At 52.7% G+C, this 13,572-nt stretch overlaps 4 protein-coding genes across 4 annotated transcripts; 3 read left to right on the forward strand and 1 right to left on the reverse strand.

The window, feature by feature from the left end:
* Nucleotides 1-402: 402 nt before the first annotated feature.
* On the forward strand, nt 403-1,746 carry TRIVIDRAFT_72774 (uncharacterized protein; the record flags this gene model as incomplete). Its single annotated transcript, XM_014104403.1, has 4 exons — nt 403-717; nt 774-870; nt 929-1,092; nt 1,202-1,746. 4 exons carry the CDS (start codon nt 540-542, stop codon nt 1,531-1,533), a joined length of 771 nt encoding a protein of 256 aa, XP_013959878.1.
* Nucleotides 1,747-2,168: 422 nt separating this feature from the next.
* TRIVIDRAFT_122424 (uncharacterized protein) lies at nt 2,169-6,731 on the reverse strand (the record flags this gene model as incomplete). The annotated part of the gene is made up of 5 exons (XM_014104404.1): nt 2,169-3,977; nt 4,014-4,916; nt 4,980-5,074; nt 5,131-5,376; nt 5,453-6,731. Coding segments are annotated over 5 exons (4,332 nt in total), but the record flags the coding sequence as incomplete, so codon positions are not given.
* A 2,342-nt stretch (nt 6,732-9,073) lies between these two features.
* Nucleotides 9,074-11,435, forward strand: TRIVIDRAFT_62346 (uncharacterized protein; the record flags this gene model as incomplete). The annotated part of the gene is made up of 5 exons (XM_014104405.1): nt 9,074-9,113; nt 9,175-9,391; nt 9,456-9,841; nt 9,901-10,741; nt 10,799-11,435. The coding sequence occupies 5 exons, from the start codon at nt 9,074-9,076 to the stop codon at nt 11,433-11,435; spliced, it is 2,121 nt and encodes a 706-aa protein (XP_013959880.1).
* A 949-nt stretch (nt 11,436-12,384) lies between these two features.
* TRIVIDRAFT_62347 (uncharacterized protein) lies at nt 12,385-13,502 on the forward strand (the record flags this gene model as incomplete). The annotated part of the gene is made up of 2 exons (XM_014104406.1): nt 12,385-12,569; nt 12,641-13,502. The coding sequence occupies 2 exons, from the start codon at nt 12,385-12,387 to the stop codon at nt 13,500-13,502; spliced, it is 1,047 nt and encodes a 348-aa protein (XP_013959881.1).
* Between the last annotated feature and the right edge of the window lie 70 nt (nt 13,503-13,572).

Consider the following 13,572-nt stretch of genomic DNA (forward strand, 5'->3'; position numbering starts at 1 on the left):
TCTGAAAGGTCTCTAAGGAGACCAATCGTGATTATTCTTATTTTTGTCCTCGGAGCAGTTTCCTCTGTGCTTGCGCATGATTCTGCTCACAGTGTCCCTGGTATTACACTGCCTCCAGGCGACGCGACCTTGACCTTCTTTTCATTGCTTGCCGGGGCTTGCCCTGGCAGTGAAGAAGAGTTTGCTTTTTCTCGTAGATAATTCTGCTGTTGGCTCTGTCGTTTTGATGTCGTAAATATATTGGTAGATTTTTGCGTGATTCTGCTCTCCAAAGCTGTAGCCTCACGCTCCAATCAAATCTCGATGCAACCTTGTTATGATGCAGCCTCGCCATCTCCCCAAAATCGTAAAATTCTGCCCTCATCCATCCATCTGTAGCTCCTCCAACCGCCGTATTTCCATCCCAAACATCCAGACAGATCCCAACATCTCCAGCCACTAAGGAGAAAGAAAGGAGAAAAAAACTTTTTGCCAGACCAAACCACCATCTCAGCCACACAAAATCTCATCACAAGCAAACAAAGCAAGCTTCACACACAATGGCTGCCCCTCCACCAGCTCTCCTCGACCCCTCCATCTTCGCCTCCCTCGAGGCCAAGCTCGAGGAAGAGACCCAGATCCGCGATACTCTGTCCCAGCTCATCCAGCGACTGGATCGAGCCGTGGCCACGGCCCAGGGCCTGCTCTCACGAGTCCACTCGACGCCTCGCTCACGCTGTAAATGCTCACCATATCACATCATTTCATCTCCATGCTAACCCTCACATTCACAGACCCCCAGCTAGTCTCCCAAGTCGAGGCCGCCGTCAAAGAAGAAGCCGCCATCATCAGCGAGCTCGACACGGTCGCCTCCAAGCACCCATACTACAAGTTTGTCCTCCCCCACTCTCACTTCACAATGAAGCACCAACTCACTCACTTCCCCCAGGTACAACCAGAGATGGACGCGCTCAATGCAGCACGCCATCGGCACCGCCATCTACTGCGCCTGGCTGGGCGGCTTCCCCTCCCAATCTTCTGAATCCGAAGCCTCTTCGCCCGCTGAAATCGGCCGCCTCCTCACCCTCGAAGAAGTCGGCACCATCTTCTCCGGTAAACCCTCCTCCCTCTCCCACCCTCCCTCAGTAGATAGAAAGAAAAAGACAGAGAGAAGAAGAAGAAAAAACTGCGCAAACTAACAACAAACCTCCCAACCACCCAGTCCCCACCAACCTCAAAGACCGCGACGCCTTCCACATCACCATAGAAGAGTACCTCCTCTCCCTCGTCGACCTCACCCAGGACCTCTCCCGCCTCGCCACAAACTCCGTCACCCTCGGCGACTTCCAGCTGCCCCTCACCATCAGCGCCTTCGTCAAGGACCTCTTTGCCGGCTTCCAGCTGCTCAACCTCAAGAACGACATCATCCGCAAGCGCGCCGACAGCGTCAAGTACGAGGTCAAGAGGGTCGAGGACATTGTCTATGACTTGAGCCTGAGGGGCTTGATTCAGAGGCCTGGCGCCGGGGACACGGAGATGGAGGCTGCTGAGTAGTTGAAAGAAGAAGGAGGAAAAAGTTAGGACCTGTCGAGAAAAATGGTTTCATGAGAAATACAATCGTACTCATTTATTTTGTTTAACGATGCAAGCTACGTATTTATTAGCTGATATTCCAGCTAAGGGCGGAAAACGATTCAAATGGAATGGGATATGGCAAATTCGTTTCATTCAACTGATACATAAACAAAGAAGCTCTCCATTTGTCTTCTGAGTTTACCTTCGGATGCAGTCAGACCCTGGAGAATGTGATTTGCCATATTGCACTTTTATTACGTGTGGCTCAGGAAAAAGAAGCTTCGTGCATAAAGGTGTTTCCATATGCACAGACTATATATCTGTTTTAACAAAGAATATCCGAAGGTTGTGCAATAAAACGACTCATATCTAATATACAGGCATGTACTCCGTAGGTACGCCCAAATTGTTTGTTGGAATGATTATTGCCCCATTTCCCCACCGTTCTAAACTTCAACGCCTGTCATGTTTCCAGTTATCCCGCTGTCCGTGATAAACATATTCGAGCTTTATGCCACGTTTGTTTTGTATGTCTCGACACATTCCCTTGATAGAATAACGAAAAGGAAAATTGAAAAAAAGAGAGAAACGAAAAAGGGAGCCTTCTTTCACCCGTGTCTAAAGGTGCACTTATCACCTCGAGCACACTTGCCTTGCTGCCAGAAAGTGCATGGCTTAGTCCCTATAAGAGCCTTGTTGGCAGGCTTATGAGGTGGCAGCGTGCCCTTCTTTTTCCGACCTTCCTTTCCGTGATCACCCCCTCTCTCGCCTCCTCTCGGATTATCGTTTCGATCCCAATCTCGCTCTCGCTCTCGCTCCGTACCATGGCCAAAGGACGGCGGTGGTGGCGGAGGAGGAGGCGGCTGCTGGCCTTGCGCCATTTGAGTGAGCATCATTAGCTGCTGATACGAGGGGTCGTTCGGGTTCAGGAAGCTAGTAATGTTTGCGGCTTGCACCGCGGCAGCTTGTTGAGGTTGGTTGATGGCTGCGAGAATCGACTGTAGTTGACCGTCGGGAATTTGGGATGGCGCCGGTGCTGCTGTCGATGGAAGTTGGGGAATAGCTTGGTGCTGCCCGCCAGTCATCTGTTGCAAGAGTGCCATGTATGGGGCGATATTCTGTTGCTGGGCATATTGCGCCGCCCAGTCTTGAGATTGGTTGTTATTCGGTGGGTTAGCAGCGGCAGCGGCAGTAGCAGCGGCAATCTTGAGTGCATTTGCTTCGGCTTCTGCTCTTGCTTGTGCTTCTTCCTCTTTCTTCTGCCTGGCCGCCACCTCCTTGTTATATCCGAACCACCATTCCCTGACCCTCTCTTGATCAAACGAAAGCCAGTCTGGTGGTGAGGTGGCAGGAAACGGCTTGCCGACCAAGCTCCTCGCAGCGTGCTCAACAGCGTTTCCATTAAGTCGTACTGTAGGGTCTGTATAGTTGTAGGGACGCACAGTATCCCCGTATTGAACAGGGTTGGCATCGCGCCAAGCCTTGGTCTTGTCTGACTCAAGTGCCGTAAGTACGAGTGCCTCTGCTGCAGGCCCCAACAGAATCGGAAGCTGGTGATATATCTGCCTGGATTGCACGGAAGATACAGGTTGTGAGGAGGAGGCGGATGATGATACGCCTCCTTGAAGCCGGCCAAGAATAGAGTCAAGCTTATTAGACGGGCTATTTTTGGCGTCGAGCCGCTTCATAGCAGAGCGCAGCGCCTCATCGAGTCCGTACTGCTGTTCATCTCGCCATCTAAGCTGGATTTCTTCAAACTTGGCATTTTCTCGGGGAAGATAGCCCGTCTTGGCTTCGGGATTCGTAGTTGCCGTCTCTGGGATAGGGGACTTGGGCGTTGGAGGAATATCGTCGACGTCGGTGTAGATGGCCATAAGCTCTCTCTGTTCTCTCTCTGCGATTCGCTGCTGTTCGTCCGTTGTGAAAGTCACCGTACCGCCACGCGTAACGTAGTTCTTACTCCGTACATCGTCGGGCAGTGCCGAAAAGTCCATCTCGACAGGCTCCTCCCAAGGCTGGTAAGGAATGTCGTCGTCATCTTCGTCTTCCTCAACGTTTGCGCGCTGTTTCAGAACCATGCCCTCAGAACGGTCGTCGGCTGCGTCTCGTATCATGTTGCTCTCCCTGCCTTCGTCTTCTTCATCGTCCTTGTGGAAGATTTTGACTTGCACAAGCTCCGATTCAGGCTTCCAGCTGACCCTAAGCTTTCGGCGAGCCTCCTTACGAAGTCTTTTGGCCTTTTCTTCTGGCGCTTCTGGGGTACCAGACTCTCTTGTCTCTCTGGCTACTGGAACAAGAGCTTCAGCCGCTTTGGGTGCATTGATCGAGTCAAGCAGGGAAGCAATTCCCGACAAGGCGCTGGCGCTTTGCGCCGAAGATGCCTTTTGCGCGAGGGGTTTGGCTTCCACCTTGGTAGCAACCGGCTTGCCAGCTTCCGTCTTTGTTACTGCTTTCTTGACGTCTACCTTGCTCTTATCATCACTAGACGCTGATGGGCTGTCTGCCTCTGACTTGACCGCTGGTTTTGGTACAGGCCGGACCTTGCCAGGTAGTATCGACGAAGGGGCCTTGGGTGCAATGATTTTCGATGCGGCTGGTGGGTGAATCTTCGGCTGGGCCAGCTTCTTGCTAAGAGAGCTGCTACCAGGCTCCACCGCAATCTTCTTCACAGTCCGAGAGTCCGTGTCGTCGTCTCGACCTCGTTTGACTGAAGCCGCCTCTGTAGATAGTTTATTGCCGGCTTTCGCTCTGCTAGCCGCAGAGGTTCCAGTGTATCCCGTCGCCGTTTCTGGTTCTGTAGTTTTGGTAACCTTTTTCATATTCGCAGCAATTTCGCGCGCCATCTCCTTAACCTCATCATCGCCCTTATCTTCAAACCTTTTTCTAACCGTTTCAAAGTTGGTCGTCTCGGCAATCTTCCTTGTCATGCGAAAGTGCGTAAAGATCTCCAGCAGTGCTTTGGGTAGCTTCCCAGAGAAATCGCCTGCCTTGATTGACGAAATCATGGCGTTGACGAGGCTGAGAACCAATTTCTGGTGGCCACCAAGATTATCCAAAACGCTATCGTCCGCATGCTCAATGGTGACGTCAAGGGCGCGGTAGAAAGCTTCCTTCTTCTGCTCGGCCTCCTTCTTTAGCTCCGCAAGTTCGGCCTCCGGCACCTTATTTTTAACAGCATTATCTACGTCCAACTTTGCCTTGTTCATCTCGCCGCGAAGCTTAATGAAGAATTCACCAGCCTGCTGAACTCTGCCAGCGATGAGGGCGTTTGTACGAGCAACAGAAGCCTCAATATGGACGATTCCAACAGCATCCCACGCAGCGGCTTCGGCAGGATCAGTTGGGCGGACGGGTGAGCGGATCTAGAGACGTATGTGTTAGCGGTAAAAGAAGCTCACTCAGGTCCACAAAATACATGTACATACCGGCTTTGCTCGGTCATCCTCCTGTTCTTTCTTGGCCCTCTTTTCCGCCTTGTTTTTCGAAGCTTCATCGGATTTGAGTTGCTCCTTAAAAGCATCTGCAGATGGGTTAGCAGCAGCCACAACCATATAGAGTCAATTTCCTTCAACATACGTGGATACTCGGTGTATTTTGGCCTGCGTTTACCGAGAGCATTCATAGAGCGATCAAATTCATCCAATAACTGGCTTGCTTCTTCCCGTCGCTCGTCCAAGCCGCCCTTTTCCGCAGAGGGTCTATATTGAGTGCTAAACTTTCCCTGAATTTCGCAAGGCAGGTATCCCAGCTCGGGGATCGCAGGGCGGTCGTGGCGTGGCGGCAGTGCAATACAAGGAGATAGCTTGTCATAGCTCTTGGGTGCTGTGTGAAGGCGAATGTTAGCTCAACATGGGGTGCAGAGAGGATGGGGGATACATAGGACCTGGCAGCTTCTTACCTGGAATTTTAATAGTCCCCTCATACACTAGGTGTGGGAGTCCCTTAATAGAAGGATACTTGATCTGTGCAGCCTTGTTCCGCTTCGCAAACTGGGCGATGAGTTGCGCCTCTTCCTCTGAAGGTACGGGAACAGACAAGATTTCGGTTTCATCGCCTCTTCTTGCAAAAGCCTCGACTGGTAGATCTATAGGATATACAGGCTGCTCTGGGACTATTGGCTCAGGAGCACTCTTGGTCATGCGCTTTCTTTTCTTTGGCATCGCCTCCACCACCGGTTGGAGGATGGAAGGAATCGCGGTAGATGTAGTTACGAGGCCGCTATTAATCGGCTGCTGGGTTACTGCCCCATATTGTGTACCTGGAGCAGCACCAGCATTCGCCGCCAGCGTCGGATGGTTGGAAGATGGCGCCGAAGGTTGCTGAAGCGGTTGCGCCGGCTGCTGTACGGGCGTGCCCTGAGGGGGTGTGGTATATGTATTTGCCTTTTGGGGCGCATATCCTTGCTGTGAACTGTACTGTGGATTTGGCTGCTGATAGGCCATGTTGTTGTTTAGCTGGTATTGATCGCCCTGTCCGCCCACAGCTGCTGAGAAGGGCTGTCCCTGGTGATACGGCTGCTGCTGCTGTTGGTGTTGGACTGGCACCGGTTGCTGCGCCTGTCTAAACTGATGGCCCTGGGCAAATCCTCCTTGCAAATTATCAAACTGCTGGACGGGAGTGTGGCTTCCCTGACGAGCTGGCTGCGACACTTGCTGAGGCTGGCGGCTGAACGGAACAGCCGCATCATACAGCTGCTCGTTCTGGGGAGCGAACTGAAACTCATGTTGCGCGAATGCCTGAGACTGTGCATGCGGGTGGCTCTGAACCTGTCCCAAATGGCCCAATCCATCCCCGCCCAGATTGACTTTTGTCTGGTGTCCATATAATTCAGGGTGTATATTACTGAAGGCAGGGTCCATCACATCTTGGCTCGGCTGCGAGTACTGTTGGTTCAAAGAAAGAGCGCCATGGCCAGCATGGAACGGGGCTTGACTGGACGCAGCAGAGTGAAGGCCTCCTGCAAGAAAGGCATTTCCCTGGTGCGACGCCTCAAAGAAGTTGGACGTGGATGGATCCTGCTGGTTTAAATGAGGGTATGAGGCCTGCTCACTTGCCGGCTGTGACCACGCCTGGTTGGGATCGAATTGGTTGCTTTGGTTCGAATAGGTGTAGCCGGACTGCCAGGAATTATGCCCGTCATTTGCACCATTCTGGCCGGAGCCAGACCAGGACTGCATTTTCGGACAATTAAATCTGGTACAGGCAGCAACATACGCAAATCATAGAAATAGATGGATCTGATTCTAGAGCTATTAAGAGGCCATCAGCAAGAGGAGATGATTGGTTTGTTTACTCCAACACTCAAGGGAAGACAAAGGGAAAGTTTGGTTCTGCTAATGTGACGTCGATGCAAGAAACGCGAGCTGCGAAGGTCGCGTGGGTGTGGCTGTGGCGTTCATGCAGAAGTGCTGCAGGGCGACTGTGAGGCGGTGCAATCAGAGCTCTAAGTACTCACCCGAAGAGTTAATGTGCAGCGGTACAGCGGTACTTAGCACAAGCCACGCGAGGCCTAGCGGAAGATTGTCGGCAGAGTTCGGCAGCAGAGCGCTAGTACGGAAAAGGGCAAATTTGCATGGACAAGGGGTGGTAGGGCGAAGATTGTTCTAAAGGCAGTTCTGCTGAAGGAAAAAGAGGGCGGGTTAGCATTAGCAGAGAAAAACGACGTGGTTCGGAGTGAGATGGAATGAAGAAAACTGCCATGGCTTCATGCGACGACGAAGAAAAAGACGCTGCTCTGCTGGCGGTATGAAGCAGCGGAGTAGAACAAAGGCGAGCCGCCAATGCGCAACTCGATGCGAAACATAGAAAAGTAAGTTGCCAGTACAGAGGGTGGAGCGCCATCGCTAGCCAAGGATCGGCAAGGCAAGCAAACATAGAGCATGTGTGCCGCCATCAAGGTGACAAAGAGCCAGCCGGATTAAGGACAGGAAAAAGAGCTGTTTGGTTCGAAAAATAAATAGGGGGGGGGGTTTTTCGAAATAGACTCTTTGAGCTTCTTTTCTTTTCTTTTTCTCTCTTTGTCTTTTTTTCCTTTCTTCCTTTTATAAATGCCGGTCGGAGTGCTGACAGACGGGGAGCAGGCATGTCCCGATCCCGGTTGTGACAAAGGCATCCCCAAAGCCTCCAAGTGACGCCGCCACGACCGCCCAAGTCGGGCGTCGCGTGATTGGCAACCTGCCGACGGGCTGCGACAAGGCGCAGCAACACGGTACTTTAATCGCCTGGCCGACATCTCGCGGCCTTTCACATCTAGACCCGGGCGCGGCTAGGATGCAGGCACGGCGGAACACTGCTCGTCAGGCCCCAACGACAACACACCCTCTTGGCGGCTGGAGCTCCCTGATTTTTTACAGAGAGGCCCAGGTCCAACACCATTTCAAGGCCGAGGCCGCGCAAGTCGCTTTGCTCAACGTCTCGCATTTTAATGGTAGCAAAAGGATTATAGAGAGTGCGGCCCATGGAATTGATCATGGCCGTCACGCGATACAAAGGGCCGCTCCAACATCATGGCCGCGCCAACACCAGACAGACGCTTGCGCAGGCAAAGAAGAAAAAAACAGCTCTCGGGAAGAAGATGAAGGGGCTTGCATGTTGCGGGCTGCAGACAGGTATCGGGGGAAAAAAGAGTGCCAGAGGAGGGGATTGGAGGAGGAGGTGGGCATACCCTGCGGCTGCTGCACTTGACGCAGCAGATTTCTATCCTGTTCACAGCCTACTCTGTACTCGGTAGAAACAGAAACTTCATGGCCCCTTTCCCGCCAGGTGTTTACAGTATTATCCGGAGGCGAACACGTAGCTCGCCCTCTCCCCGACGTGCAAGATGCACGACGAAAGTAAGGGGGGTGGGAAACAACAGAAAATTGCCGTCGCGGGAGTTATTGGTCGCGAAATCCCTAAGCTCGAGGTGCCAGCGGTCTAGACACGCCGTTCCGCGATGGCGCCGATGCTGGACTTGTCGCAACCCGATGGAGACGGGAGATTGATGTTGACGGAGCGTTGTCGATGCTTGTAAAAAGTCGTGTTTGGTAGACAAGCCATGCTCGCTGGCTGGCGCCCCAGAAGTCAGGCACCAACGCGCCCGGAATCGTCCTTTGCCGGGGGCATGTCATAGTGGAGCTCCACCTGGAAGGTCGCCGGCTCGGCCATTCAGTCGGTCCGCGACAGACCACAGCAGCTGCAGCCCAGTGCCCCAGTGAGTGACCTGCTGGGGGGTGCTGTTATAGCGGGAGAGCTCCGTTTCGCAGCACCTGAGTTTGGGGGGGTAATTCGATATCGTGGCCTCAAGCTTAGACTTTACTCAACTATCGGCGCAAGCTCCATTTGGCTGCAGATTTTTGTTTCTCTTTCTTGTGCTCGGCAATCGCATGTGCATGTGCACCAAGGATTGATTCGGATCCTGCCATAGTTGTGGAGCAGCGAGCAAGTCCTCGGCCGTCTCCCATTGCGTGGCCCTGCAAGTCGGGATTGTTATCCATACCTATACCTACACATCTCTATACGACAACTCCAGCTTCCAGCCATGGCTTCCAAAGCAAACTCTCTGCGGGATCGCCAGATAGGTGAGGATGCGTGGTTAGCCTTGCGGACAGTGGCCAATGCTGACAACCTGGTGCGCCACAGCCTCTCTCAAGAAGATCCTTAACCTCAACGAAACCATCGAGTCGAGCGAGACGGAGGAAGCCCACGCCAACGGACTGCTGGCCCCTGTTGCCCCGATCCTAGATGCTGAAGGAAATCCCATCTGGAAAGTCCTCGTCTTTGATGACCTTGGCAGAGATGTCATCAGCAGTGTCATGCGCGTCAGCGACTTGCGCTCTATGGGAGTGACGATGCACATGTTAGTTCCCACATGTTTGATGTATACGGCAATGCAAGACTGAGTCTAACTGTTCGCCACGCAGGCACATCGGCACTCCACGATATCCCATACCTGACGTCCCAGTCATATATCTGCTCGAGCCGAATGCGCGGAACCTACAGCTCATGACCGAAGATCTGCAAAAGGGACTGTACTCGCCCGCTTACGTCAACTTCCTGTCCTCTCTTCCTAGAGTCTTGCTGGAAGAATTCGCGTCACAAACGGCTGAAGCAGGAACATCAGAAAAGATTGCGCAGCTTTTCGATCAATATCTGAACTTCATTGTCGCCGAGCCTGATCTCTTCAGCTTAGGGATGCAAAATGAGCACACGTATTGGGCTCTCAACAGCGCAAAAACGAGCGATGCCGAGCTGGATGCGGTAGTGGATAGGATTGTCAGTGGTCTCTTCAGCGTTGTGGTGACCATGGGTGAGTCAAAACAGTCAAATCTATAGCGATGGACCATAGGTTGACTTGTATCGTTCTAGGTGTCATCCCAATCATTCGATGTCCCAAGGGTGCCGCCGCAGAGATGGTTGCGCAACGCCTCGATCGCAAACTCCGAGATCATATTCTGAATTCAAAAGACAACCTATTCTCCAACGCGCGGCCTACAGCAGCCGGCACGCCAAGTTCTAGGCCGGTACTTATCCTCCTCGACCGCAACGTTGACTTGATACCCATGCTGTCGCATTCATGGACATATCAATCCCTTGTCCACGATGTTCTTTCTATCAAACTCAACCGCATCACAATCGAGACGCCAGTTGATGAGAGCAATCCCGCCAAGGGCACATCAAAGAAGGGCTATGATTTGACTGCCAACGATTTCTTTTGGATCAAGAATGCCGGAGTCCCATTCCCGCAGGTGGCAGAAGATATCGACGCAGAACTAACCAAGTATAAGGAGGAAACAGCTGCCATCACAAAGAACACGGGAGTGTCGAGCTTGGAAGACTTGCAAAACGATACGAGTGCAAGCGCGCAGCACCTCAAGGCTGCGATAACATTGCTGCCAGAGATGCGAGAGCGCAAAAGCATTCTAGACATGCACATGAACATACTGGCGGCGCTGTTATCTGGTATTAAGGATCGACAGTTGGATAACTACTTCCAGACGGAGGAAAACGTTATGAAGCAAACAAAGGCTCAGATTTTGGAAATCATCAAGGACGAGAACAAGGGCAACGAGCCTACAGACAAGCTGCGGCTATTCATCATTTGGTTCCTGAGCACGGAACAAGAAGTCGGGCGGACCGACTTTGAGTCGTTTGAGAAGGCTCTTGAAGCTGCGGGCGCAGACGTTTCATCGCTGCCCTACATTCGACAGTGAGTTGCAGATGGCTTATAGCAACTGTGTTACGGGCTTGTTTTTGCTAACAATAGAATCAGGGTACGGGCTACTACCAAGATGACACAGCTGACCACCATCAACAACAATTCCAATCAGCAAGCTGCTTCGTCCGACCTGTTTGGCCGATTTTCTTCCATTTCCTCCCGCTTGACGGACCGTCTCAAGGAGACTGGTGTTCCGTCTGGCCTGTCATCAAACTTTGACTCTCTGATTAGCGGAGTAAAGAACTTTTTACCTGCAGATCGTGATCTCACCATTACCAAGATTGTCGAGTCTATTATGGAGCCCTCAACGGCCTCATCTTCGGCAATTGCCAAGACGGAGAACTACCTGTACTTTGATCCTCGCTCCGCCAATGCGCGAGGCACCATGCCACCTCCGAGTGCTATCCGATCAGGGGGGCAAGGAAGCGCACCAGGTGGTCTACCAGGGTCCCAAGCCGGCCAAACAGCCAGCTTCGGGCAGCGACGGCAAGGCTTTAGCGAGGCGGTCGTCTTCACAGTCGGCGGCGGTAGCATGGAAGAATACGGAAACCTGCATGAGTGGGTTAGCAGAACAAGCGGGGATCGTGCACGCAAGCGGGTGGTGTATGGTAGCACAGAGATGATTAATGCTGGACAGTTTATTAGCGAGGAGTTGGAGAGGCTGGGCAAGGAGGTCTCATCGTAGTTGGTGAGTGACGGATGAGAAGGATGGTATTTGTGGCGGATGGACCAAAGCAGAGAAAAGCGAGGGCCGAGATCAGGCGAAGGAACCAATTCCGCCGATGCGATCTGGTTGATATCGGGTAAAAATGGTGTTTTGTTGGGCGCTGTTCATAAGCACATACAATAATGAAGGAATAATATTAGAAGAGCCGATGGAGAGAGAAACAAGGCTCAAAGTAAGAATCACTGTCTTTATTGTATATCTAGATGTGAAGTCCCTGCTAATTAACTCGCGTAATATTTTATTATCATACCAACAGAAGGATGTGATGTGAATTCGTTGCTTTGATCAACCTGTAATTCAATGTCCATTCTTTTACCCTGTAGTGCTAATTGTAGTAGATGCGGCTTTGGAGGCTGCTTGAATTGGCTAACCCGACACTAACTGCACACTTGCGTTGCCTCAATGACGCGAGCTGCATCGAATTGTCTTTGGAACAGCGCCCTTTAGTGCATTTGCAGGCCCTAGAGCACCTGCAAAGCTCACCAACAGCGCCCGCCTTCAGCGCGCTGAAAGACCAAAAAATTGACGGCAACCTGAAGGAATTGATCCAAAGCCCAAAGCTACGAAGAGCATCGCGTAACGCCCCTTTGCTTAGGTTTTCATCAGCCTCCTTTGACACTGACTCTTCTTCATCCTTCGTTACCACCCACTTTTTTTTCTTTTCTGTCCATAATGCGTTAACGACCTCTCTTTTCCTTACACTCTCTTTTCCTCTTCCATCGTCAATGCCATCAGCCAACACGCCTCTGCTCAGGCCTGATACGAATTAACCATCCATTCCGAGAACGCATTTCCTCCAGCTGCATCGCGCGACTGCTCTAGAATTCCACGCCGGAATCGCGCATTCCGCACCACATTCACAATAGCTTCATCAACCCTGCCAATCCACCCCCATCCGGCCGTCGCGATGGCGGACTCTCCAGCCAAAGCCGACGGCGGCTCCGAACGGAGGCCAGCGGGCTACAAGTCGTGGAAAAAGAAGTATCGAAAGATGCGTATCGTCTTCGACCATAAGATGCACGAGTGCGAGGAGCTGCACAAGCAAGAGGCCAAGGCCGCCAACACGGTGAAGCGCTTGGCCATAGAGAACGAGTATGTACAATTCCTGCTGTCCTTTTCATCACGAAGCGGGATTCCGATCTAACTCGTCATTTGCTATGTAGCCGGCTTCTGGATCTGCTCCTTGAAGTCAACAATTCTCCCCAGATCCCCTCAGACCGACGGATAGACTTGTCTCTCAAGCCTCCCTCAGACGAGAATGCCCTCTGCTTGCCCATGGACCGCGACCGCAGCAAGGACAAGGAGGCTGCTATGAAGAAGCTCGAACAGCTGCTCAGCGACATCCCCCATTCGACCTATGGCTCTGCCAAAGAGACCAAATCCTCGTTCCTTGCCGACTTGAGTACGCCTGATGGCGAGTCTCATCCTGCACATTTCCTCTCTGCCGACGACATTGACGACTACATCTACCTTGTCGATACTGGGATCGACCCTGACTCAACCCTGCCCACGATGGCGCCGCTCGCTCACCCCATTGCCCGCCCCCCTTCAAATCCCCAGACCAAGAACCCTACTAGTGTCACGAATTGGCTGCGGAAACATGCGCCCAAGATCTTCCTTCAAGACGGAGAGACGCATGGTGATGGCGACGACGAGGCTGCGGGAGCTGGCACGGGCGCTGGTGCCGGCAGCAGTCATGCCAGCGCGCGAAAGCCGCGCGGAAGTGCTAAGGGAGAGCGCGGTGGCAGCAAAGCCAGTGGCAAGGGCAAGAAGGGTGGCGCGGCTGCGCGGCTCAGTGCCGCGGCTGAGCGCGGAGATGGCGATGCCAGCATGGACGACGATGGCGATTTCGGAGCAACACCCGTGGCCCGCAGCAGCAAGCGTAAGAGGGACGACGATTCCGGATATAAGCCTAGAGGGTCTTCAAGCCGGCCGACCAAGAAGAAGCGAAAGAGCGACGCCGAGGCGACCCCTACGTCGCGTAAATCCAAGAAGGACGTTGCAGCTGCTAGCAAAGACGATTAGGGAGGTCGTCCCTGGTGATTATTTCTGGGAGATTATGCACTTGAGAGATACGGTTATATGCGCGGCCATG

This window comes from Trichoderma virens, assembly GCF_000170995.1.
Source record: "Trichoderma virens Gv29-8 chromosome Unknown TRIVIscaffold_3, whole genome shotgun sequence".
Taxonomy (NCBI): Eukaryota; Fungi; Ascomycota; class Sordariomycetes; order Hypocreales; family Hypocreaceae; genus Trichoderma; species Trichoderma virens.